Below are 27,685 nucleotides of genomic sequence, written 5' to 3'. Positions count from 1 at the left end.
CTCTTTAGGGCTTAGATGTGATCATTGCGATTTTGGATTTAAATTTCTCCAAAGTGTTAATGACGATGGCTGTGAGCCCTGCCAGTGTAACCTCCACGGCTCGGTGAACAAACTCTGCAATCCTCTTTCTGGGCAGTGTGAGTGCAAACAAGAAGTCAAAGGACTCCAGTGTGATACCTGCAGAGAACACTTTTATGGACTGGACACCACCGGTTGTAAGGCCTGTGACTGCAACGTAGCTGGGTCCCGGTCTGGGACTGTCTGTGATGCTCGGACAGGACAGTGCATCTGTAATCCCAATGTTGGAGGGAGACGATGCAGTGAATGTTTGGAGGGATACTTCTACCTACAGCGAAACAATTCTTTCCTCTGTCTGCCTTGTAACTGTGATAGGACTGGGACAGTAAATGGCTCTCTGCTGTGTGACAAATCAACAGGACAGTGTCTCTGCAAATTAGGAGTAACAGGTCTTCGCTGTGATCAGTGTGAGCCTCACAGGTATCATCTGACCGTTGGCAATTCTCAAGGCTGCCAGATGTGTGAGTGTGACCCCTGGGGGACGTTACCTGGGACCATTTGTGACCCAATCAGTGGCCAGTGCCTATGTTTGCCGCGTCGTCGAGGAAGAAGGTGTAATCAGTGTCAACCAGGTAAGAGAGAAATGTGTTACATTTTCAGTACACGAAGGTTTTCTTTTTATCCCGTATCAGGTGATTCCTCTTTGCTTCTCGGTCAGGACTTCTAAAAAATTAATCTCCAACACCTTTGTTGCATTTATATCATTATCTAATGAGATGTAACTAGTTTATTTAAGATTATGTGGCATATTTGTGTTGCTGTATTTGAGAGTGACCCTTTAGATGAATGCCAGCCAGTCAGACATTTCATAACTGAGACTTTTATTTAATTTCTCAACTTGAAGTAAATCCCCTTTTAACAACTGAAAAAAAAATAAGAAAAGCAAGAATACATTTTATATTCTAGAGAAAGAGAAACTTGAGTTGGTCATCCACACAGTGCCAAATATTCAGATGATGAACTGATTTTCTGAATAAAAGCTGACCAAGTGTTTTTACTAAATGAGCTATATGTTCTGGCATCAAATAGAAACATCTAAAATAATTTTTAAATGCCATTCAATTAATAAAATAGGCTACTGTTTAGTCCTACTGTACCCATCTTTCCAGGTTTCCCAGTTGGAAGAAAGATGGACCCTGTCCATAACTTTCTCCTTGACTTTATATGATTTAACTAAAGCAATATACTTCCTTTATAATACATTCATCGTGATGCTATGATAAATATAAATATCGGTTGTTTAACAGCTGTACTAATTGTTGTCCTGTCTAGCAAAATCAGCTCTGAGTTATCTGAACCTGTGAAAATGAGGGTGATGCAAATTCGAAAGGGTGATTTGCCTGCCAGGGAAGGGTAGGACTAAAGTCTTGTTTTGCATGACAAGGAATTCAGCTTAGTAGAATTGAACCAAACCTCTCCCTTGGCATTGGTCAGTGTGACAAGTAAATCCAGAGAGACAGAAAAGAAATGATGGATAGTTAATTCTCTTTGAGATAAAATATCAGAAAAAAATTTGAACAAGCTTCAACATAAATGGAGGCTATATTATCAGTGAATGTCCCATAAAACCTTATAGGGAGCAGCACAGTCAGGACTCAGGAACTAGAAAACTCTCATTGGTATATATTCATTCATTCATTCCCACCTCCGTCTCTTTCTGCAGAAGGGCACTCTGCTTCTCTCTTCCTCTCTGCGGGGTTATATAGCCACCCCTGTCTCCTGAGTTTGCTTACAGTTCTAGTTGCAGCTATACAGAGAGACATTAGCTGCTTCTTGGTTACAATTCCAAGAGTGAGATTCTAATTGACTCAGTTTTGTCGGGGTGGCCATGTTTGAGCCAATTCACTGTGGCCAGTGGTGTCAGGATCACAAAACATAAGCATGGCTTCTAGGGACCACTCCTTCAGGTGGTAAGTATCCCAGAAAACAGGAAGATCATTGAGTGTTGACAGCTGCAATGTACTGCGTTCTTTCAGCTTCAGATTTATCCTTCCAAATTTGCAATCCATTACTATTTTTTATATCCTAAGATGACTTTTTTTCCACTATTTATTAATATCTCTAATTTTGGAAAGTAAGTAGTCAGTTTCCTGCACAAATAACCATGATGTATATAACCTACTTTGTAAATAAACCAGCAAAAATTAATAGAGCAAATGTTATATGCTTTTGAGTCGTTACATGGTTAAAATTTATTGAGTGTTTCATTCTGACCTAGAATATAGCTATGCCACAGAACTAGAGACCAGTGGGCTCAAATCAGAACAGGAGGACCAGGGGTGGAAAAAAGAAACTGATATATTGCTTGGATAGGGTTCTGTTGGAGAGTTTTGATTCCTAGAAATATCTAAGAGATTCCTAGAAAACTAAGCAGAGGCAGATTTTTCAAGAAAGGAAATATAATCAAGCATATTATAGGGTATAACTGTGAAATAGATTTATGTAGTCATAATAAGATAATCTCTGAAAAGTGATTTAACCAACTAAGGGGATTATTGAGGAGGAGGTAGAAAGAGCTAAATATTCATTTTCTATAGTAGAAAGACAGTAGTCTAAATTTTAAGAGTTGATGTAACAGTACATGCATGTTATTCAGAAATCGAGAAATGAAAGCCAGAAGAAACATCTATAGGAGTTGAAGGTGATTGCTCTAGGCAGGGAAGTTCCTGGGAGAAGGATGAAGCAGCAGGCTGCCACTTTACATTCTGAGTCTTTAAGTTCTATTTGATTTTAAAAACTATCTGCATGTAAATTTTGATAGAAATAAAAATTTAAAAATTATTGGAAAAATCATACTCAATTCTCGTGGTCTCCTGACCCCTTTCTCTTGGGAATTTATGTGGTAGAGTGTTGTTTTTTTAGGAGGATAATTTCTTAGTAGCTATTTGCCTAAGTACAGATGACACAAAACTCCTCTCCAAAGGTGTATGGCAAACTGTCCTCTCTTTTAAGGAGGATATAGGATGGGGACCATCACTGTTAATGAAAATAATTATCATATTTAAAGTTGCCGTGTATTTTATTTACTAGTGCAGTTGTCTTATTTCCTTTGAGTTTTGATATCTTGACAGTAAGGATTATATTATGCAGCTTACATCGCCACAATATTGATGTAATTCCTTGTATATTGCATGCAGTCAGTAAGTGGTTTGTTTAATTGAAATGAGAAATAATCAGGAGTTTTAACAGAGACATCTGTATTAGGTAGGGTTCTCCAGAGAAAAAGAACCAATAGGAGATGTCTGTGTGTATATACATACATACATACATACATATATGTATGTGTATTTTTTTTCCACTGAATATACTAGTCCATGGGAGGATCTGAACTCCTGACCCTCCTGTTCTGATTTAAGCCTGTTGATCTATAGTTCTGTCACATGCTGTATCCTAGGTCTTACCTTTGCAACTGTACTGAAGATTTCCTTCACATATCCTGTGGTGGATCCCGTTTCCTGAGTCCTATGTGTTCTTTTTTCTTGATTTATTTGTGTATTTGGTAGAGCAAATGCTCCAGTAGCTTCTGAAAAGGAGTACAGGGAGGAAAGTGATTTTCTTTTAGAATTTTGAACACCTGAAATTATCTTTATTCCATACTCATAGCTGTTTGAAATTGTACCATTATATAGAATCCTTTTCACTCAATAAATTTATTTCACCATTATCTTCTAGCAGTACCAACTAGATTCTTGTTTCTTTCTCTTTTTTTTTTACATTCCAGAAACTTTACCATTTCTATATCCCTCATGTCAGAAAATTTCATGATGAGATGCTTTTTTGATAAATACTTTCGCTGGTAATTCAGTGGGGCATTTTGTCTGTAGATTAATGTTCTTATGTTTTGGGAAAATCTATAAAACACCTTCATAGCAACATCTAGACCAGTGTTTGACTGAACAATTGGACATCAAATCTAGCCAAGTTGACCCATAAAATTAACCATCACAGGTACCCTTTCATATAATCCCGCTGTTCACTGTAGCACTTCATCCCTGTACCTGTTGAGTACAGACCCCCTCTGGCATAACTTCTAAAGAGAAAACTCATTTTCTTTTCCCAAAATGTGAGAGGGAAAACCTTCTGTTTGGGGCAAGTCACACCTGCCTTCAGAAATCTCTGAAGCTTTCAGTTTCACTTTTTTCCCAGAGTTATGAAAACCTGCGTCAATTAGCTTATTGTTGGCCTGTCCCCCTGCAAGTGCTTGGCTTTTACTTGTAGACATCTGTCCTGAGTGGCAATTTCCTCTTCTGTTCTTTTTTTTTTTTTTTTAATGTTTTGGACTTAGAAGGGAAAAATTGTCCAATCAACCAAGCTTAACTGAAAATGTTACCCTAGTATTTTCTGGGTTTAATCTTTTCAGATCAAATCCTTGCGGTCAACCTTGAGTTTTCCCATAATTCTTGTCTCTTCTATCAAAATCAATCTTGTTGGTTTCACATATATCCAGGATTTGACCACTTCTCACCCGCCTCACTTACCCATCTTGGTCCAAGCTGTGGTCACGTTTCTCCTGGACTTTCCCAATAGCTGCCTGAACTCCCTGTTTCTCCTCTTTATCCTTCTCCAACATGCAGGCAAAGTGATGTGTTCAGACTTCGGTCAGATCATATCACCATACCCTGCACTGGCTCTCCATCATTGTAAGGAAACAGCAAAGTTGATGGACTCTAATGGCCCCCATGATCTGTAATGCCCATGACCTCCATGACTTCATTTCCAGACATAGGTTGTTCCTCTCCAGCCTACAAGTCTCATTGCTTTTCTCAGGTTGTTCAGTGCTCTATACCAGGGCGTGGAGCACATCACCATAGTGGGGGGGTCCATGTATATTTCCTGAACTAGTGAATGACTTACACTGAAGAATATCTCAATGCCCTTCTCCTCTTTTTAGGCATGGGCATAGTGCAAGCCTGTGAGTGTTTCTTTAGCTACACATAGGGAGGATATGGCATTCTACCTTGCAGGGAGGAAAGACACTAGTGGCCTAAGGACCTGATGCATTTTTTGGACAGCACAAGGTATTCTGTACACATATGCATAGCCTATGGAAAAGTCAGAGTGTGTTTGTGGACCTCTTTTTTTTTTCTTCTTCTTTTTTTTTTCTGTTCTGCATTGTTCTAGCTTCAGAAACTACTTTGAATTTTGTTTTCTGGGTTTTATCGTCTCTGCCCTTGAAACTTAGATTGAAAAAAAGAAACCTTGATCCTGAAGTATCTTTATTATAAACGGATGCTTCACGGTAGCCAGCCTGGCAATGGGCACATTAAAAGGCACTGCTGCAATCGGAAGCTTTCTTTCTACTTCTTTAAACCCATCTGAGAGAACTAGATTATAGCCTACAGGGGGGACCACCACACCGATGTGTGCGAGCATCGAGCCGCGGAGGGAGCAGTATGGACAGTGGTGGTGAATGAACGAGCACAAGGACTCCAGACTGCCTTTTTCGTCTGTGATTGTAAATATCACTGACCATCCTAGACTAGTACACATGAACTCTTGTCCTACTTTCGTAAAAAGCATTATTAAGGAAGGTGCATATAATGAAACCTCATGTATTATTAACTTAACCTTACTAGGAATGTACAAGGAATAGGCTTAATTCAACGAAAATTTATAGGCAATTTGTTAAAGCAGCAGTGCACATTAGAAGGTACATTAGAGCCACATTGGTTTTAATATGCCATTCAATAACTCGAAAAGAGGTTAAGAATGCTGCTTAACCTCCATTAAGTATTTTAAAAATGCTTTAATTTAAAATTATTTGGAGTGTGTGTACATACATGGATGGACACATACCTACACTCATAAATAGAGCATGGAATATGTTTTCCCGGTTCGTTTTTTCAGGACTGGATGACCTCATAACGTTTGGCAGCAGGCAGTTAATCAGAGGCCGGGTGGAGAAAGGCAGGGAACGGTGTTAAGGCGTCCCCAGCCAGTGACCCACCCTTGTCCTTGAGAACTAGAGGCAGAGAGGGTTTATTGAGGATCCTGCAGCTTTGGAATAAAATAAAGGCTAATTTATAATGAAAACAGCTTCACATGACATGTTTCGCGCTAATAGGACAATTCCTCATGCTTCCCTCTGGTATTTACTTTGGGTTTGCTTTTATAACTCATACAGACCATTAGAAAATAAAGTATCTTGTTTCATTAAGAAGTGTATCATAGTTGTCAAGAAATGAGCTCATCAACCAGCATTGCATGCAAGACCCTGCCAATGGAATTGGAATTAGATGGCTGATACTCCATTAAAAATCAGTGCATCAAAATTGAGATCCGATTATGACACATGCCCCAGTGTTCGGTGAAACGGCTTTTCCAGATTAGCCTGTTTTCCGCAGAAAGACCACAGAGTAAGAGCCTTTTCCTTAATAAACCACCAGGAAAGAATCTTGTCATAGGAAATATGGATCACAATCCTACTCACATCTGGGGGGGGGAAAAAAAAAAAGCATATTGACAGGTCATTATCTAAATTTTAGGAAAATCCCACTTGCATTGAAAACTGCCTAGTAAAAATTACAATGATGATAATAGATAATATTTACCAAGTGTATACTGTATGCCAGACCCCGGAATAGTGTTTTATCTAAAAAAATTCCATTTAACATGCACATTATTTCTGTGATGGAAGGACCAGTATTATTTCCTTAGGGGAAATGCAGTCTCATTAAGTAGAAGAACCATTTACAAATCCAAGTCCATCTGACCCCAGAATCTGCACTCTGAAAGAGTGAAACTCTTATTCTGAATCCCTCTTTATTTGTTATAAACATTCACTTAACAAATATTTGAGGGTGGGTTGAAATAGAGACTCTTACAAGTGTCTGTAACCTCCCCCCAGTGCTCAAACTCATCTCAACCCATGTTTCTCGCTACTGCTTCAGGTCCTGGGATATTTCATTTGTTGTGCTGAATCTGAATAATAGTTACAAAGTAAAAATGAACAGAGCTGTGAGCAGCTACAGTGATCAAGTAATGGAGAGCCGACCGAGAGGGCTAGAAGTGGGCTTACTCCACGGGCAAAGTTAGAGAAGTGTTTGAGATGTTTGCCATGGCATAGGACAGAGACTTTAGAGCATGCATCTGAAAACTATTGAGACTGAGAAAAGTGAGAGCAAAGAAAAAGTTTTGCTGTGGATTATGAATATACATGTGTATCTGTGCACTGTAATCTCTAAGACATAATCAGAGCGCTGCTTCTTTATATTCATGGTTGTTATTGGATTTGATTCTTAGAGAATATACTTATGAAGGCTTCTCACGGATACTCAAATAGGGAAACCAGGTTTTTTATAAAACAGAAAGTCCGATAGAATAATTTCCCTTATATAAGCATCTTATTCTATCCTTCATTCTACGAACTGGAGACATATTTTTGGAGTGATATTTTCTTTCTGAAGCCCTGTTCCATCCGTTGATCTGGCAAGGATTACATTTTGAATTTATCGTGCTTATCCATATACATTTCCTACTAATCCTCCCTGATACCCTACCTCTTCTAACCACTCTCATGACTCACAGATTTATGTTTACCATTTTCTCTTCAGTATTAGAGATATCATGTGATAATTGTAAAGAGTAACAGATATACTCCCATCCGTCTACTCATCCATCCTTTCACCCATCTATCCATTTCCTTCATATATCCATTTTTTTCAATTAACGTCTATTGAATAAATTACTATACACCAGAGCCTGTGCTGCTGTAAGATATACAACCAGAAATATATGAAGGCATTACAGTTTAGTAGGGGAAACTGACTCATGTGCAGATTATAACATATTTGTGAAAGTGCAATATTAGAAATGCATAAGATAGAGAAGTAGTAAAATCAAGGGACTGATTAATTCTTGAAGGCTGGGAGACATAAAGAACTTAGTAGTGTTTCCTGAGCTGGGTTTTAAAAACAAATAGGATTCGGCAAGGTATTCAAACAGGGGAAGCAGTCCAGGAAGAAGCAATAGGAGGAGGAGGGCATTTAAAATACATCTAAACTAGTCGAAAATGAGTTTTTCAAATGTTTAAAGAGAAATGATAGCTTGAGATGAATAATCATATTTATTTAGCATTTGTTAACATTTGGTCAAATCTATGAATAATAATTTTAGCATGATTTTTATACAAAACCATCAAATGGAGGAAAATTGTTATTTTAATTTGAAAATTAGCATCATCTCCTACACTTCATTTTGAAAAGATTGACTTGCAAAACCATTTCTCAAATAGTCTTTTGTTGCCTGGGGTAGGTGAGCCACAAATTCCTCCCTAGACTTTTCTCTTAACGTGGTGTCCATTCTCTGGTTGAAGATGAGAATTGTTTCTTCTAAATGGCTCATAATTAGTGCTTAGCCTCAGCTCTGCCCTCCTTTTCTGAATAAGGCCTAGAGGTTAAACTTGTTTTCTCTCTCCCATTTCCAGACCTTAGCAAAGCCTAGTTGTTCACGGTCCTCAGGAGGGACATTGCTAGGAAATGGGCTCTTCGTTTATGTCCAGGGCAGGTGCTCTGCTGTGCAAATAGCCACTACAGGAGAGGATACCAGCTGCCTGGCTAATAACTTTGAACTCTAAGGATGCTGTAAGCCTTCTCCTGGATAAAGCAATACTCTTTTATGATATGGGTGACTTTTTGCGTTAGCTGTATAACACATTGTTTCCCACATGAGACTTGTCTGGTCTGGGACTGGAGTTAGAAAGAAAACTGGAGAAAAGAAGAAACTTTAGTGGGCTGATTTGGGGGTGTGAGCTCTCAGCCCTGCATAATGGAAGGTAATACCTTTGTCCTAATGACCGTGCTTTAAACTGTGGTACAAAATCACCCATGGAAAGAAATCTCCAAAAGACCAGTTAAAATGATGCAGACACGTACTTGGGGAAGATGAAGTGGACCTAATGGAGGGAGATCAGAAATCTATTGAGTTTAAAAAGAAAAAAAAAAGAAAGAAATTAAGGTCAGTTATCTTTAAGCTACACTCAGGAGCTGAAGTTTAAGTGGGAGGGAAGTTCTAACTACAGAACTACTTCTGTAGTTAGGAGTCATAAAAGGAGAGGTAATGGTCTAGAATAAGGCACATTCAGGTAAGGCAGGAAGTAATCATTGAGCGGGAAAGTACCTGAGTCATCCTAATCAGAACTGCTTAAAAATAGGACAGCTGAAATACTGGTGGGATTAACCTTTATAATCATGCTGCTGAGAGGAGGAGGGGAATTAACCCTAAGACAAACTCCTATGTAGTCTTTTCCTTGAAGCCCTAACCTCCAGGCTGCAGCCTCCCTGGCTGCTTTCATACCTTTCTTGTTCTTCTCTGCTGATACCTCTGATTTTTCTGTGCCCTTCTTTAGTCTCCAAAACTTGGGCAACCCAATCTTCTGCACCAAAATCTACACTCCTGGTCTTTACAGATTCATCTAACAAATCATTTTTTTGTAAAAATCCTTCCTAGCTGTCCTAGATTTCTCTGTGGCTTGAACCTATTGCAAAAAGTCCAAATTAATTCTACTTCTAAGTATCTGTGCTAATGGGGAATTTATCCAAATTGGAGAGCTGTTAGTACATGAATGATGCCATCGTCATGAACCTTAAGGACCTAGGTACCTTCACACAAGGGAAAATACATAGAATCCCAGCCACAATGGTCTTGAGTCTAAAATAGAAGCCTTCTACGTTTGTGATTTTGATCACATGGTGAGTCAGATAGGAAACTATGTAATAACTGTCAGGGCCATACTCTATTTCTGGCAACACATATAAAGCAAATTGCTGTTGGTGAATGCAAAGAAGCAAAGGGCAGAATCTCGTTGCAAATTACTATCAAAAATGATAGTCTTATTTCTCTCCAATTGAATGGCACAGATTTTGAGCTTCTTTCTTTTCTATTTTACTCCTCCTGAAACTTTTTAAGAGAGAATATGCAGGGCCTAGGAGAAGAATAACAAATTAATTGTTGGTAGCTGTAAAAGAATGGCTTGTTCTCAACTAAAGCCTCAAATGAATTTTACAGTGTTCCAATTACTTTTGGTTTTCCCCCTAAAGAATAGATACCACAGAGTGCTTCCCTGTGTGCTCACGCTTTTTCTCTCTTTCGTATCACTGATATTTTATAAATGTAAGTTAGTGATCCTGACAACTGTACCACTTATTTTCATTCGCCAGAGCTTCATTCATTGTTTCAAGAAAATTCCTTGTAACGTTATGCACACGCTTGTGTGTGTATATATGTGAATATGCGTATGCATGTGTATATACACGTACATGCACAAACACACATATCACACAACACCCAGAACCATTTCTCCCTCATATGACTGCTTCATCATCCAAATGTCCAATGCGTTTCTAATTTTATAACTGTTGATTTCCACCTTCTGGGTCCAAGAAATTTTAAGTCACTGGAAGATATTTTTGAATCATATTTTATTTCCCTTCTTTTTCTATAAGAAAAAATACAGATTTTATAATTAATCTAAATTGTGTTTTTGTTTTTTTAAATATAGTACTTGTTGGGATCAATGCCTACCTCATAATTGGGTGCAGTTTTGTGAATTCCAGTGTTCGAGTGCCTCCTTTGTGGCAAGCACTGTATTGGATGCTGGGTAGACAATGATGAATTAATCAGATGAGGTTCCTGCCTTCAGGGTGGTTACAGTCTGGTGGAAGTGAGATTAATTGTAATTTTCCTCAGCACTCTATAGGAAATAGAATGCTGTGAAACTAACAGGCATACCTGAACTAGCCCAGAATAGGTTACTGGAGGAAGAGTCACAAGACCTGATATGCATAGAGTGAGCTAAGCAGAAAAGGTGGGTCCACATCATTTCAGCAGACAGAACTGCCCATGAAAAGCATTTAGGCATCAAGAACAGAATGAAGTATGACTGGGGCAGATGGGATGAGCTGTAAAATGAAGCTAGGGAGATAGGCAGCACCTTACTGGAGGGTTGGAAGCTGTGCTAGGATTTATTTTTTTCCTAAAGGGAATAGGACGTTATGAAGTAATTTTAAACAGAGGAATGAGGTGTTCAGTATACACTCTGAAAAAGATGGTTCCAGCTACACTATGAAGAATAGATTGGAGGAGGACAAGAGGGATGCTAGGGGGTGAGACAGCCTCTGTGGTTGAGATGCCTGGGTTTGAATCTGCTATTTGTCAACTCTATCATTTTAGGAAAGTTTGTTAACCTTCCTAACTTTCAGTTGTCTAATTTATGTAATAGACATAATAATGCCTGAATTATTAACATTGCTAACAGTCAGAACTAAATGAAACAGTGAATATAAAGTTTTTATCATAGCCTCTGGTACATAGTGTTAACTATAGAAAACTTGGTAGTGACTTTAACCAGGGAGGTGGCAGTGGGGATGGAGAGTAGAAGATTTAAAATTCTTAGAAGGCAGTATTCATAGGACTTGGTAATTTGCTATATGTAGGGGCACAGGGAAGTGAAGGACTCAAGAGTTGCCAGTTTTAGCAAAATATAAGATGCTCAATTAAATTTGAATTTCAAATGATAATTTTTTAATATGAGCAAATATCACACGGGACATAATTTTACTAAAATAATCATTGGTTATCAGAAATTCAAATTTAACTGGGCATCCTGTATTTTATCAGGCTATCCTACCAAAGATGTCTCAGAGTTCCAGCTGAAGCAACTGAAGCAATAGATGGTGGTGCTATTTGCTGAAACAGAGATGATTAGAGGAGGGACCAGTCTTTAGTGGAAAGATCATGAAATAGGTTTTACATACACTGAATCGTAGGTGCCAGGAAGACACCCAGTTACAACGTCAATTATTTACTCAGCTTTTCTTTGGCCATAATTGACATACTGATAAAGAACGGCTACAGCCACGTTTGTACAGGGACTTAGATAGTGCCGTGTTAGAGCGTTCTGTTTTTCAATGTAATCAAAATGTTATTTTTTAAAGAAAAGACTGGGTAGAAAGTATAATAAAAACTTTTCATTGCTTCATTTCCAGGTTTTTATATTTCTCCAGGCAATGCCACTGGCTGCCTGCCATGTTCATGCCACAAGACTGGTGCAGTTAATCACATCTGTAATAGCTGGACTGGTCAGTGTGTTTGCCAAGATGATTCCATTGCCGGGCAAAGTTGTGACCATTGTAAAGACCTTTACTTTGGATTTGATCCTCTAGCTGGAAGGTAAGTGTTTATAAGAATTAATAATTAAATGTTTTTACTAAATTATATTTGTAATTACTTTTTTTTTTTTTTACTAACTGATTTTTTGGCAGTATCTTCTGTAAAAAGGGATATTTTCTGTCCCCCTTAGTCTGTGGATATATTCTTTTATGCATTGATGTCTGCATTTATTAAACATAATAGTAATCTTTGCATATCTCCTAGAGTTCCAATGTATGGGTTGCTGTACGTTGATAAATGTGTCCAGTATTAGGGCCTGGGAATATTTAATAAGATAAAATCCTTTTTCTGTAAAGAACTCAAAATTTGGTTGTGGAGAAAGACAGGTAAAGAAATATCCATGAAAGTAAATACACAAGCACATACACAGGCTAAGATAGGTATCATATGTGTGTATATACTTTGTTCTACATGGACCCTGAATTTATTACTGCATTCATTTATGTTCCTTTTGCCTTTCTAATTTAGGTTTAAAGACTGGCAGATGAGAAACATAGCTTTGAATTCAGTGATAAGATTTTTTTTTTCCCAGTGTGTAAAGTACCTTCTGAAAGTAAATTAACCACTTTTCAAAGTTACACTGTCTTTAATGTTCTACTTCTTACTTCCTGTGTATCTGTGGGCATTTGCTTTCATGCAGATGTGTCCATTGCTGTACTTTTGAAGGTGTGCTGGAATGCCAATTCCATGTGTGTTTTCTTGGTCTGGTCAGATAATAAATCTGTCTAGGATTGGGACTGTATCCATGAATTCTTTGACGTTCCTATCCCCAAGAAACTAGTGTTGTGTCTGCACACACCAACCAAATCTGTCTCTCAATATGTGTCTGTGAGTGTTTATAAATATAAAGGCTAAGTGCTCAAGGGTTTGAGATGATTTTTTCAACTCATCGTCACCCTGCTGCCTGCCTTTTGGCTGTTACACTCTTCATTAACAGCTTGATTAGAGCGTGGACAGTGTGACGGGGTAAATTATTGAAAAAGAACTCAAGCTAGTTCATTTGGCTTTCTACTAAAATTCAATTTGATTAAAAAACTTTAATATAATATTTAAAATATTTATTAAAACAACTTTATGTTCTTATTACATATCTTATATTTCAAATCCATGCTGCTCCACTTCTGTTACCATTGGAATATCATCTTGGTTAGTCTGAGAGCATTACCACTCTTCTGTACAAATATGAAATTACTCTGAATGAGTATAGAAAACACATGGTACAGTAGATGTTAAATAAAAAGTATTACCAGGATCTTGATAGTAAGATCAGGGCCAGTTATTGCACCTACCACCCCCTCTACATACTTTTTGTTGAAAGACCATCTCACAAATATTCCCAGTTGGCACTCCGGGGTTGGTTTGTTTCACTACTGGCAGCCTCTGTCTTTAGATTTCCTATCTCTTCCATAGTCTTTCTGACAACACTTAATTACCAAGAGAAAAATATCTTCCCCACTCAGCAGTCCTTGGAATACTCATGCCTATCTATGACATTTTGTGCCAGCAGTCACTTACCTATTTCCCCTCTACTGAGCTCCCTTGTTATTCTTGCCAGTGTTGTCACCAAAACCCCTACTTAATGACCAAAAGATGTCTAATTGTCTTGGCTTTTTCACTTAACTTGCTTTAAGTGAAACCTGATTCCCTTCATTACATGGCTTCCCCTACCCTTCAGTGTTTGTAAACTCAGGCTGATCTTCACCCCATTCTGCTTCTCCCTCATTTATCTACCCACCCCAATCTAATCCAGGACCAAGAATTGCTTACGAGTAGTGTTCTATCACCTATCACCCTGCAGTTGGACTGGCTAATGTGGGAATCAGACTCCCTGGGTTAAAAGCTGGCTTGAAATGTTAACCTGAATTGATGAGGAATAAATAGGAAGAGCCAGAAATGTAGGTATAAAATACATCCTCATCATCACCACCACCACCACCACCACCACAACAACAAATACATTATTAGAAGGTGCCAAGGTTAAAATTAGGAAAGCAGAACTCAGTAAAATAAAAGGGATGAGTGCAGGCTGTAGTCTAGGAGATAGAGCCAAAGTTTGAAAAGCTGGCAGCTTCTATAGCATAAAAAATCCAGAATAAGTGTGAGTTCAAAGCAAAAAGACTTATGACAAGTGTCATATAAATACAATTGTATATCTTTACATATTAGGTGACTGATAATTATATTGAGTCAAGTAAGGAAGTACACACACACGCCATATTTTCTTTATCCATTTATCCATTTACGGGCATTTATGTTGTTTCCCTATCTTGGCTATTGCGAATAATGCTGTAGTGAACATAGGGGTGCGGATGTCTCTTCACGATCCTGATTTTATTTCCTTTGGATATATACCCAGAAGTGGGATTGCTGGAATCATATGATAGTCCTATTTTTAGTTTCTTAAGGAACTTTCATACTGTTTTCCATAGTGACTGTACCAACTTACATTCCCACCAGTAGTGTACAGGGCTTCCCTTTTCTCCACATCCTCACCAACACCTAGCTTTTTGATAATAGCCATTGTAACAGGTGTGAGGTGATATCTCATTGTGGTTTGATTTGCATTTCTCTGATGATTAATGATGTTGAGCACCTTTTAATGTACCTGTTGGCCATTTGCATGTCTTCTTTGGAGAAATGTCTATAAATATCCTTTGCTCATTTTTTTAAATTAGGGTTTTTTTTTTTGCTATTGAGTTGTATGAGTTTCTTATATATTTTGGATATTAACCCCTTATCAGATAGATGGTTTGCAAATATTTTCTCCCATTCTGTAGGTTGTCTTTTTTCACTCTGTTGGTTACTTCGTTTGCTGTGCAAAAGCTTTTTAGTTCATCTCTTTTTGCTTTTTTGCCTGAGCTTTGGTGTCATAACCACAAAATCATTGCCCAGACCAATGTCAAGAAGCTTTTTCCCTATGTTTTCTTCTAGTAGTTTTAGACTCTGATATTAACTTTAAGTTTTTAATCCATTTTGAGTTGATTTTTGTATATGATGATTTAGGGTCCAATTTCATTCTTCTGCATGTGAATATTTAGTTTTGCCAGCACCATTTATTGAAGAGACCATCCTTTCCTCATTGTGTGTTCCTGATAACCCTTTTTGAAGATCAGTTGACTGATATGCATGGATTTGTTTCTGGGCTCTCTATTCTGTTCCCTTCGTCTGTGTGTCTGTTTTTAATGCCAGTACCATACCGTTTTGATTACAATAGCTTTGTAATATATTTTAAAACCAGGAAATCTGATGCCTCCAGTTTGGTTCTTCTTGTTGAACCCATGCTTTGCAACTTAAAATAGCTGTAGGACTTTCTGTTACCTAAGAAAGACCAGAAATGCCATACAGTTGACTCACTTTATATCCAGGTGGCAGACAGGGGAATTAGCCCCATATGATATATTTAAAGGATCAGTGAAAGATGAAAGTAAAATTAATTTATGATTGCTTTTTATGACTAATGGTTTTCCAGTGTGCTAATTATTTTATTGTTTGCACTTTTCTTAAAATCATCTTTTCCTTTGATTCCCAAGATTCTGCTTCTCTGATTTGTTTTCTGTTTCTTTTGATGATTAGTCCTCTTTAATCTGGCCCTTCAACTTACATATCAACGTCTATGATTTCAACCTCTACATGCCTGTAAATGACTTTCAAATATATTATCACATCTTCAGATCCCCATCATGGGCTCTAGGCCTATGGCTAGTTGTCTCTCTGAGTTTTAAATTTGCATGCCTCTCATGCATCCCATTCTTAATATAACCAACACAGAAAAAATTCTCATTTGCATTACTTTCCTCACCTCTGCCAAAAATTAAAAAAATAAAAGTCTCATGCCGTCATCATCTTAGTGAAAGGGATATAAATCTTAAAATAACTATTCAAGTCTGCACCACCCACGTGCGACTCAGGATGCTCTCAGATTGGGCAGGGTTGGCTCTTGATATTAGCATACGCTGCTGCTGGAAAGAGCTATTGAAAGCAAGAGCCACCACGTGTAATGCAGCTTCTCTGAAATAAATAAAGCCTTCCTTAACCACAAAGACCCAAAGAAATCAGCAGGATTTGTCCCTTGTTAAATCAGTCATCTGGAATGCCCTTGTCTAGAGTTGACCCTTCTATTCCACTGATGAATTCTACTGCCGCATTTCACTTTAACATCGATGATAGAGAAGAAATCCTCTAGCACAGAAGGTCATAGAGAAAGATGTTTCAAAATGTGACAATGAGAATTGCTTGAATGTATACTTTTGCTCATCACTGAGAAGAGATAAAAATGGATTTTATTCTTTTTATGTTTTCCATTCCTTTCCTGAATGATATTGAAATCTATTTGTTGACTTCTGGTTGTTCTTGTGTATATATACTAACACTGACTATTTTGAAAATGTGTGCAAAGATGGCTACAACATATGGGATTCCATCTAGTATAAGGAATTTTTGTTTTCTGAAGGAAAAAGCCACTCATAGTCTAAATGTATACAGACATGCAGTTAGGAAAATAACTATTTGTGCCCAGATGTTAAAATTTTAAAAAAAGAAAGAAAATCATCTAAAATCATTTGACTGTACCTTGTAGGTACTTATAAGTATAAATTTATTTCATTAATTTCCAGAATTCTACAAAGAATATAAGTATTTTATGTTTAAGCAAGGAGAAGATACAAGTATCATTGTATCTCTTCATTGATTTTGAAAATAAATTGACTTTCTCATCTGCTTTCTCCATTTATATATTCAGGGGATTTTACTTAACCCCTCCGTGAAGTTCACACATATCCCTTACCCTACTCCATCTTCTCTTTATTGTGCACAGCTGTGTTTGCTATATTTTTCTCTTGGCTTATTTTATATACTTTTTTTTAATACTCCCAAGGGCAAAATAAGTAACATAAAATAGGACCTGACCCTAAACTACAGCAACAGTGACAAAAAATGCCCCGAACACAGCAGTAACAAAATCATTTGCCTGTTTTCATCTAAGTAGTCCATTCTTCAAAAGCTCCCTATCACAAAAAAGGGCATGTGTTTTTAAAAAGCTGATCCAAGTGCAAAAATCACTCCATTTACCTTGGACACATAAGGCAAACGTGATTTAATCAGTATTGAAAACAATGAAGCAAAAATAAGTCTGCCCACTGAAAAAATCAATAAAGCAAAAAAAAAGAATAAAAATATATCATATTTGTCTAAACCAAAAACAATGAGACAAAAATGGGCCACATTCAGTTCGTCTCAGTGGGTAGTTGAGACCCGTATTTGACACAGTGCACTCCCTAGCACTGTCCGCAAGTTGACCTGTAACTACGAGTCCTCTTTCTCTCAGCCCACAAGACGGTTCCAGTTCATCTGGGGCACCACCATTTTCTCACATACCATCCAAACCTCACAATCCCCTAAAGATTTTTTCCATAATGACTTCTTTTCTTTCCATTCATTAGTGGTATATTGTCTTTTTTTAGCCTTAAGGAGCTAGAAGTATCACTATGTGTCTTCTACTGACCAGCTGACACACAATGAACTATGATTTCCCTCAGATAGTAGGGAATTGGGATCTAGGCTGGCCAGGGAATCAAAAGGCTCAGACTTCTAAAACATAAAGTAAAATTCTTCTGTGACCAGATTACTTTTGGTTTTACTGCGCAAGTTCTCCATTTCACCACTAAGTTAAATATTTGGTCTGGCCACCTTTTGACATGCATATTTCCAAGGGATCTCAATCGGTCTCTTTTTCTGAGAACCAGATCAATGACTTCAAAGGGAAGCAGATAACTTTCTTGTCCTTTGGTGGTATCACAGTGGAATGCTGGGGAATGTTCCTCACAGATTCATTCTCCTCTATGACTCTTTGTTAGACAGCTAGTTCTCATCTAGGGTGATGGGGTTAAAGGGCCACATGCCTCTCATCGGCTAGCCACCTAGCCAGGGCTCACTCATGAGGGAGTGGATGAGTTCCCAAAGAGAGCAGAAAGGTGCTCGGACACTTGAGACCTATGCTTGGAACTGCCACAAAGTTACTTTTGCCTTAGTCTGTTAGCCAAAGCAAGTCACAGGCCAGCACATATTCAGAGGTGGAGAAATAGACTCTACTTTTTGATGGAAGGAATTGCACAGTTAGTTGCAAAGGACCTGCGTAAACAGAGAGGTGAAGAGTTGTGCTCATTTTTGCAATCTACCGTGACCACTAGATGATATATTCTCCTTTAATACAGATTCTGTATGGCTCTCTAAGAAATCTCAGTTTTTATAAACTAGTAGCATTTATTCAATGTGATATAATAGGAATAACAGTGTTGGCATCAAGGTGTTTAGGTTCCAATTATGGCTGTTCTACTAGACCAGGCCTATTCGTGTCCTATTCCTGCTATGATAATGATTTACTACAAACTTAGCAGCATAAAACAACATGAATTTATTATCTTATAGTTATGGAAGCCAGAAGTCCTAAGTTAGTTTCCTTGGGCTAAAGTCAAGGTGTCAGCAGGCCTATGTTTATCTTGGACAGCAGGAGAAGACCCACTTCCTTGCTTTCACCAGTTCCAGACACCACCCCCATTCCTTAGCTCATGGCTCCTTTGTTCACCTTCAAAGCCAGCACAGTAGTGTTTTCTGTCTTCTCTGATCTCTGCTTATGTTCTTACATCTTCTCTCTCTGACTCTCACCTTCTTGTCTGTCTCCTATCAGGACTCTTGTGATTCCATTAGATACTCAGATAATACAGGGTAATCTCTTTATCTCAAATCTGCAAAGTTCCTTTGCCAAGTAAGGTAGCACAAGTTCTGGAGATTGGAACTTTGACATTGTTGGGGGGGTAATAGTTCAACCTACTACACCAGGGTTCAGCAAACTGTGGCCTGTGGACCAGACCTGGCCTGCCACCTATCTATGGAAATAAAATTTTATTGGAGCGCAATCTTCACATACTGTCTATGGCTGCTTGCACACTACTACAGCAGAGTTGAGTTGCCCCAGCGGTCATTTGGCCACAAAGCCTAAAATATTTAGTAGTCTGGTCCTTTTAGATAAAGATTGCTGAGTCTGTAACCAAGAGTCAGTGACCCCTGAGCAAGTTACGTAATCCCACCAAGCACTGTAGAATCATAACTCTATAGATTGGGAAAGGAGCTTAAAAGTAACTTTGGTTAAACTGTACCCTATACATTTTTCTACATAAATCACCTTTAAGGATAACTGATCGTTCAGCTTCTGCTGAAAACATGGGACTGAAAAGAGCTTATTGTCTCTGAAACAACTCATCTTTATTTCAAACAACTCTAATCTTATTCTTCATATTAAGCAAAAATTTCATTCCTGTGACTTTCTTGACCGATCTTCCTTCTACCTCTGGGGTCCCAGAATTAGTGTACTTGCTCCTCCCTGAGAGCACTTGAAGAATTTGACTCTGCTTTCGGACCTCAGAGTTATCATGTTCATATAATGAGGAGGTTAAGGAAAGGAGCCCTAGCGCTTCTAGACATAAACGTGTGTTATTGTTAATATAGTGAGTCTTCTGGGATTTCTTTTCCTTTTAAATGTCTGGTCTTTGTGACTAGCATGTTGGACGTGGCCTACATTCCCTGTGATTAGGTGGAGTGCCAACAAAGGAGAAAGTGGCAGAGGCCCAAATACAGGACTGTGCTTAGCAAGGTCTTCTTCAGATGACAGGAATGTCCCCACCCTGGACTCGGATGACACTGTTGTCTGGATGCAAGGGAGTCACTGCCCAGGTCCAGTTCTTATGAGTCCCTTTACTTGTAGGAAGGCTTCACTAGGGCGGGTGAGCTGAACGCTGCAGACTCCTCCCTCCTTGATGAGACAGCACCACTCACTTCCTCTCCATTAAGCCACGTGATACGGCTTTCAGCTCACACACAGAGGATCTCCAAACCCCAAATCCCTCTCTTATAATTCTGGACGTCGGTTCTAAGAGAATCTGGTGCTACTAGTTGGCTGTGAAGAAAGGGAAACTGGGAAGCTCAGTGAGACCACACGTCCACTGAAGAGATGGAATAGAATCTTAACCAGGGGAAAACCAGACTCCTCTGGAGGGCACTCATGGGATCCTGCACAGGACTGAACCAAGAACTCTTCTGGCCTTAGGGAGTCACAATAGAAGGCCAGCCCTTAAAGAGTGGCCCCTTCCTTGGGGAGAGGTTAGCCAGGGGGACAGCTATGCCAATCAGAAAGGGCTCAAAAGAGTTAAATTGTTATTAAAGCTATGTGTCACGTTTAGATTTATCTGTGGTGTCCTAAGTCTAAAGCTTTTCTAGTGCTTTATTCATTCATTTATTCAACAATATTTATCGAACACTTACTGGTTTCTGGTCTTTGTGCTAGGACTGATGGAAGAAAACTCTTTGTCTAATTTCTCCAATTTGCCTTGAAGCCTCTTTCTCTTCTATTCTTAATGATTATTAATAATCCTTGACTAAAGTCCTTCAGCAATTGGAGGTCTCTTCCTTCTTTGTTCTTTATGTTAAATGATGACCCCGTCATCCACCCATCAGCAAATTAGAAAACCGGGAGTAACCCCACACCCTTATTTCCTTCTTCACGTCTCTTTTCAATGTGTCCACCCCATCCTACTGATTTCACACACTAAACATTTCTTAAATCTATCCTGCTCCTTCCCACTGTCACCACTGCACCTAATCTAGCATTATCTTACCTCTGCTTACCTGTCCACCTTTATCTGTCACCACCTTCTTCTTTGGAATTTATATCCAAAATTTTTGAATTGCTTAAAATTTCCCACCCTCTCCTGCTGTGTCTTATCTGTCTCTTTTCTCCCCTCCCTGGTTGGCTTGGCTTATTCCTATTCATCTTTTTTTTTTTTTTTTTGGCGGTACTCGGGCCTCTCACTGTTGTGGCCTCTCCCGCTGCAGAGCACAGGCTCCGGACACGCAGGCTCAGCGGCCATGGCTCACGGGCCCAGCCGCTCCGCGGCATGTGGGATCCTCCCGGACCGGGACACGAACCCGCGTCCCCTGCATCGGCAGGCGGACTCTCAACCACTGCGCCACCAGGGAAGCCCTCCTATTCATCTTTTACTATGCAGTCCAAACATCCTCTTCCAGGATTCCTTCTTACTACTCCTTTCCCTGCCCTGATCCTTTTCCACCAGAGTAGGCAGTTGGTCCTTTTCTGTGTTCCCAAAGAGTCTGTACACATCTTTATTGATTCTCTCTCCATTTTTTCATTTCTCACTAGACTGAGGGCTCCTTGAAGACAGGGACAATTCTATCTTGTTCATCTTTATGTGCTCGGTGCCTAGTCCAGTCCTGGGACATAATTAGCCCTCAGTGAATGTTATCTATGTCGGTCAATATCTTTAACTCAATTTGATGTTACCTATGAGTTGAGGCTCCAGACAGAAGAGAGGTGTCCAAAGAGAAACGTCAGTAAAGTCATCTATATCCTGGACCGTATCTGTGGGCCTCCTATTGTGGTAGCTCTCCCTCACGTGATGAAGTTTCTGACAATGAGATGCCCTATTGAAACTCATTCCCTTCATTCATAGTGATGTTTCCGCAATAGTAATAAGTAGGATAACTCTTTATCTTACTGTTTGCACAACTGGAAGAAGCTCTCTGGAAAGGAAAATATATGAGATTTGTGATTTAAGAGACAGAAGCTAATTACCTTCTTTCCCATTCTATCCAGTAAACACTAAGTTATGTAAGGGCCCAAACAGAACTGTAATGGTAACCATAATGAACTGGTCAATAAACATCACAAATTGTTTATCTATATAAATCTTGACAGATTACTCTTTATGAAATCCATTTAGCAAGTGAGGTTTTCCCATAAGGATGAAAAATGAAGATTTTAAACAGATTGCGGGAGAAGCCCTAGCTGTACCAGGAGAATCAGTGTAATAAAGGTTTCTTTATATTAATATTACAAAAACCATTTATCCTCACAAAATCAATATCACAATTCATCTTAGTTTGGTGTTTCTCTTTCTAAGCTTAAAATGTCTTTTCCTTCATTATGTATAATTTTGTTTTAATAAATGTGAAATGTATTTCATTTAGGAGATGCTCTTGAGGAAGGATAACTTATAAAATGACATCAAACTTGTAGCTTATCTGCTAAAGAGTCTTAGAAATGTTTAAAATTATATTTGAATGGCTGAGAAATTTACAGGAATCATTTTACGTAAACCTTAATTACAAAATTATCCCCAGCGTCCTTTAGGCTAGAAACAAACTATAATATTCAGAAAAGTCTCCTATGAACTTCATCCAGGTAAAAATCTCTCTTACTAACGTCAAGCCATTATAAGAAGTCAGAGAAGTTGCATATAACAATGGCTGGGATAAAAAGACTATGAAATCAGGAAGAGTCACATTTAGTTACTCAAAACACTGCATGCTTTCCTAAGAACTGGTTTATTCCGTTTGGATTTGGAACTTAATATCCCATGTATATTGACAGAGCTGACTTGGAGTTAAGCATGTAACAGTTAACGTGAAGAAAACAGATCTCCATCAAAGAAAGGAATTATGTTATACACTGGAAACTATTACTCTAAATGTACTGTATGTAAAAGAAATGTGATTGTCTCATGAGTGAATGGTAATAAAAGCTGAAATACTTGACACACACTTATTCGTGAGTGGTGCGGTGATATATATATATGCATTGAGAGAAGCTTGTCTCTTATTGCTTCTGCTTACCAACATTACATTAAAAGCCGACAAACAATATACTCTAAGTAATAGCATATAATGAAGTTAGGAGCAAATTAAATATTTTGTTGCTTCTGTAATTCCATTTTAATTTCCATGCATAATTTTCTTCAGATCTAATCCTTAAACACCTAAACAAAATACCTATTTGAGATGGAGTTCTGCTGCAGTGTCTATACGTAAAGGATACAGTATAGTTGTTTGGAGGGAAACATGTCCTTTTATCATGACATAAAAAGGGCAAACTACAGTATAGTGGGTTTCAGGACAAACTGTACTTTATTTATTCCCAAGGTGATATTAGTCCATAAAACAAATTTGCAGCTTATTTAGTAGCCTTAGCTTTTATCGGCTTTTTAAAGGGTCTTGAATGATTACCCAGGAGATCACACCATAAAAGTCGCAGTGAGATGAAGTAACTCTATCCATCCAGCATCTTTATTAGAAAATATAGGGGAAGCCATACTTTTGTTTTAAATGTACCCTATGGAAGGTCTCTGTTTAAAGGTGGTAGTCTTCTTACGTGTGCTGTTTTGCTTCTCTGAGGCTTCATGGTGCCCAAATTGCTTATCCTAATCTGTGACATTGACATGGAGTGAGTGTTTGAATAATTCACTCTGAGAAAACAGGTTTTCGTTTCTACCATGGCAAAATGCCAAAACAGTGATTTTTACAATCAACTTTGAGTCCAGGAAATCTAAGTCAAAATGAAGTTCTTTCATTATATTTATATCAATAGTATCTTTTCATAGATCAGAATAATGCTCTATTCTTTAATTATTTTGGGTGAATAAGTTTAGTGCATAAAATAAAAAGTGACACATAACATATATTGAAGCATCAACAGTATTTGAACGTATCTTCCTCAAACCGTTTCCTTAGCAAAACGTAGTCTTTAGAAAACTATATAATTTTTACTCTTTATAAAACTATAGGATTACAAGATTTTTAGGGGGAGCAATAAATATCATACCCAGTTTTGTATTTCACAACTTAAAAGATACTTGAAGAGATAATTTTATGGGTATCTCATCTTAATTTTTAGCTGTCAGGAGAACTGCTTTTGTGAGGATGGAAAGTTTACAGTGTCCTTAATTGAGCAACTAGTATGGAAAATAAACCATAAGATGTATCATGGCATAGAAAAAAGCAATATAACACTTTCTTGGCATTAATCAGTGTACAAAGAGATGGCTTCATAGAGATTTTATCGTGAGTGGCATTTTGATAAAGGTGTTTTTTCTGTTTTGTTGTATTTTGTATTTTTTAGCTCAGGAATCCTTTTCAATACACTGGCTAAAACAGACTATTTTATTCCACAGTGTTATTGATAGATGTAACTTATACTGTGAATTACTAATCGAAACGTTATTCTCTTTGATGGTTTATTTGTCTTTTCAGATGTCAGCCATGCAGTTGTCATCTCTCAGGAGCCTTGAATGAAACCTGTCACTCAGTCACTGGCCAGTGTTTCTGTAAACGATTTGTCACTGGCTCAAAGTGTGATACTTGTGTTCCCAGTGCAAGCCATTTGGATATCAACAATCCATTGGGCTGCAGCAAAAGTAAGTGACCTCTCGCCCAATACTGGTATAGGAGGCAACATCACGCAGGGCACTGTCTCCTTAATTTCTCTCTCCACCGAGAACTCATCAGAAAGGCTTAGGTACAATGTGGCGAATTTAAGTGAGAAATGGAAAAAAAATTACACTAAATGAAATTTGGGTTCTTTCCCTTGATTGAATCATTGAACCTGGTTATACGATGATCTTAGTAGTGGGAAATTTACAATCGTTTGTTGCAGTGGTATCGCTAACAAGGTGACCAAAGTCCTGGTTTACCCCAGACTAAGGGTTTTCCCAGAATGTGGGACTTTTCAGTGTAAAATTTAGGACAACATTGGTTCAACCAAAATGAGTGGTCACCTCACCACATAAGAACATTTCCAGATAATTTCTATAGCAAATGGAAGTTTATTGTGGGATTTATGTCCTTCCACCCCGCCCCCACCATTATATGGACACTATGCTACTATTAGTTGTTTATTGATATTGTAGCAGTTATTATCATTATTTATCACCACATATTACTCCTGTATTTGATATTCCTGTCTTTCTACTTTAAGTTGCATTAGGTTTTTCAACATCTCTCACATTTTTAACTCTTGGAAGCCAAAGGTTACATCATAGTGTCTTTTGACTTCTCAACACTATTCTCGAGGGCCTTGAACTGACTTCTCAAGGTCACCTGCAGCCCTACAATTTCATAGCATATCGATGATTTCTTTGTATCTACTTCAAGATCATCTGTCCTTACCTTTTCCAGAATTCCCAGGAAATGCCTGCTAAGAACATGTGGTAAGGAGCCCTCTATAATATATTGTACAATATGTTTCCTCCTTGAGGTGTCCTGAGATTGTCATGAGTCACAATGTTAGGAAATGCTACAAGTCTGGACACATCATCGTAAATAAGCATGCCTGGAGCAGTGCTCTCTATATTTAAGGAAGAGAGAGAAGTAATAAAATATTGGGGTCCACAGCAACTGTACTAGTTTTGGAAGTAGTGGAAAGCAAGATGTAGCTAATGATTAACAAGACATATTCAGCTTTTGTACCTGTGTGTTTTATCTTCAGTATCCCGTGTTTCACTGGTCTCTCTGGATTTTAGGAAAAGTAAAATTGTAGGTACTTACGCTACTCTTGGGAAAGGACTATCACAATTGCCTTTGTGTATAAATACAGTCTAAACACCAATCTGGATTCATTGAACATTTAATTAATATTTGTTGTTCACTGATTAGCTATATAGTTGATTGATTTGTGTGCAACAGAAATTCCGGCATATTTCTTTGGATGTCAGTTGTAAATCATCGTTTATGATAGAATTGTGACAGCTTTACGTAACACATATGGAATCTTAGAGATTTTTTGATTGGTTCTGCCACTAATGCTGTATGAAAATATTGGCTTCTGCTCCATTTTTTGCTACCTGTTCTTGCACCTGAGACACAGTCTAGGAATTACACCTCAGGCAAAAGTGGATGGTCTTGTCACTGGAAACCTGGCCTACATTTCTTAGTAGTGGTAGATGTATACTTTTTTTTTTTTGCGGTACGCGGGCCTCTCAGTGCTGTGGCCTCTCCCGTTGCGGAGCACAGGCTCAGCGGCCATGGCTCACGGGCCCAGCCACTCCGTGGCATGTGGGATCTTCCCGGACCGGGGCATGAACCCGTGTCACCTGCATCGGCAGGTGGACTCTCAACCACTGCGCCACCAGGAAGCCCCTACCTTTTACTTTTGATGAGTAATTTTTTCTAGATATAGAATTCTTGGTACCAACTATTCTTTTTTCTTTTGGGGACTTTAAATATGTCATTCTACTACCTTCTGGCCTCCTTTGTTTCTGTAAACCTTTAATTGTATTTCCCTTCAACTGTGTTATGAGTTGTTTTTTCTCTTACTGCTTTCAAGAGTTTGTCTTTTTCTTTCACCAGTTTGACTACACTATGTCTAGGTCTGAATCACTTTGTGTGTATCCTACTTGAATTCATTATGCTTTTTGGAATGGGAGATAAGTGTTTTACATTGAATTTGGACAGTTTGAGCCAATATTTCTTCAAATATTTTTTTCTCCTTTCTCTGTCTTTTCTCTCCTTTGTGCTTCCCATTGCATGTATGTTGACACATTATACATATGACATTTACTCACAGATCTCTGAGGCTGTTTTCACTTTTGTTAAATTTTTTTCTCTGTTCTTTGGATTAGATAAATCATATTGTTGTATATTTAAGTTCCATCTGTTGCTTTATAACAAGTTTACTGATTCTTCTTTCATTTCAAATCTGCCATTGAGCCCTCTCTAGAGAAGTTTCCATTTTAGTTATTATACTGTTCAACTCTGGTTTTGGTGTTTTTATACATTCTCTTTCTCTGTTGAAATTCCCTTTTTGTTGAAACAAAATTACCATATTTTTCTTTAATTTTTAGAACACACTTATAATAGTTGCTTTGGCTTTCAGAGGTAGACATTATCATCTTCTTACTATAAATAAGAAAAGGGTCAGAGCATCCAACTGAAATTTGACTGCAATCTTACAATTACCAAAGTTCCCAAGCTGGGATGTAATCCCAAACTGATGGATGTAGTCACAATATTATACTTTCCTTCCTTAAAAGAGAGCCTTATACAAAGACCATTCTTGGCAATTTTGATTAATGAGTGTATGATCATTTTCTCAGAATCCTACTTTCAGCACAAAAAAGTGGATTCAAGTTATCTCATGCCCAGGGTTTCAAAATATTTATTCTTAGAGTGGTACTGAGCTATCTAAACCTTCAGGTCTTTGAAAATTCTCATTAAATGTCAAACAAGCACTATTCATTCACACTGTGAAGTCAGACAAGATTGTGGTTAGAGATGGTCATAAAAAGTAATCAACTTTAAACATTTGAAAGAGCCTATGTGTGTATATATGTGTGTGTTTGTTGTCAAGGAAATTTTCACGTAATGCAAATCATTTTCTACATCCTTTGACATGGGACTGAAACATCTGTCTCTCTTTCAATCATCCCAAAAGTATTTTGCCGTCTTAGAAAATAGTTTAATGGTCAGTTTTGATTGCTCTAACTCTGAAATCTATTTTGTTCCTGAGAGCATGCGGAGTTTTAGATGTAATCACTAATATTCACTAAAAAACATTAAATTGCCATGGATTACGAGGCTCTTTGAGAGTGCTGTAGATGAG

The 27,685-nt window shown here is 38.1% G+C and overlaps 1 protein-coding gene across 1 annotated transcript in view; it reads left to right on the top strand.

The window, feature by feature from the left end:
- USH2A (usherin) overlaps nucleotides 1–27,685 on the top strand; it is a 784,083-nt gene that overhangs the window by 156,739 nt on the left and 599,659 nt on the right. The window contains exons 12-14 of the mRNA XM_019920609.2: nucleotides 9–650; nucleotides 12,063–12,246; nucleotides 24,340–24,503. Of these exons, the coding sequence (XP_019776168.2) occupies nucleotides 9–650; nucleotides 12,063–12,246; nucleotides 24,340–24,503 (990 nt within the window). The remainder of the gene's footprint in view (nucleotides 1–8; nucleotides 651–12,062; nucleotides 12,247–24,339; nucleotides 24,504–27,685) is intronic.

Source organism: Tursiops truncatus, chromosome 1 (assembly GCF_011762595.2).
Source record: "Tursiops truncatus isolate mTurTru1 chromosome 1, mTurTru1.mat.Y, whole genome shotgun sequence".
In the NCBI taxonomy this organism is placed as follows: Eukaryota; Metazoa; Chordata; class Mammalia; order Artiodactyla; family Delphinidae; genus Tursiops; species Tursiops truncatus.
This window is presented reverse-complemented; position numbering and strand designations above follow the sequence as displayed.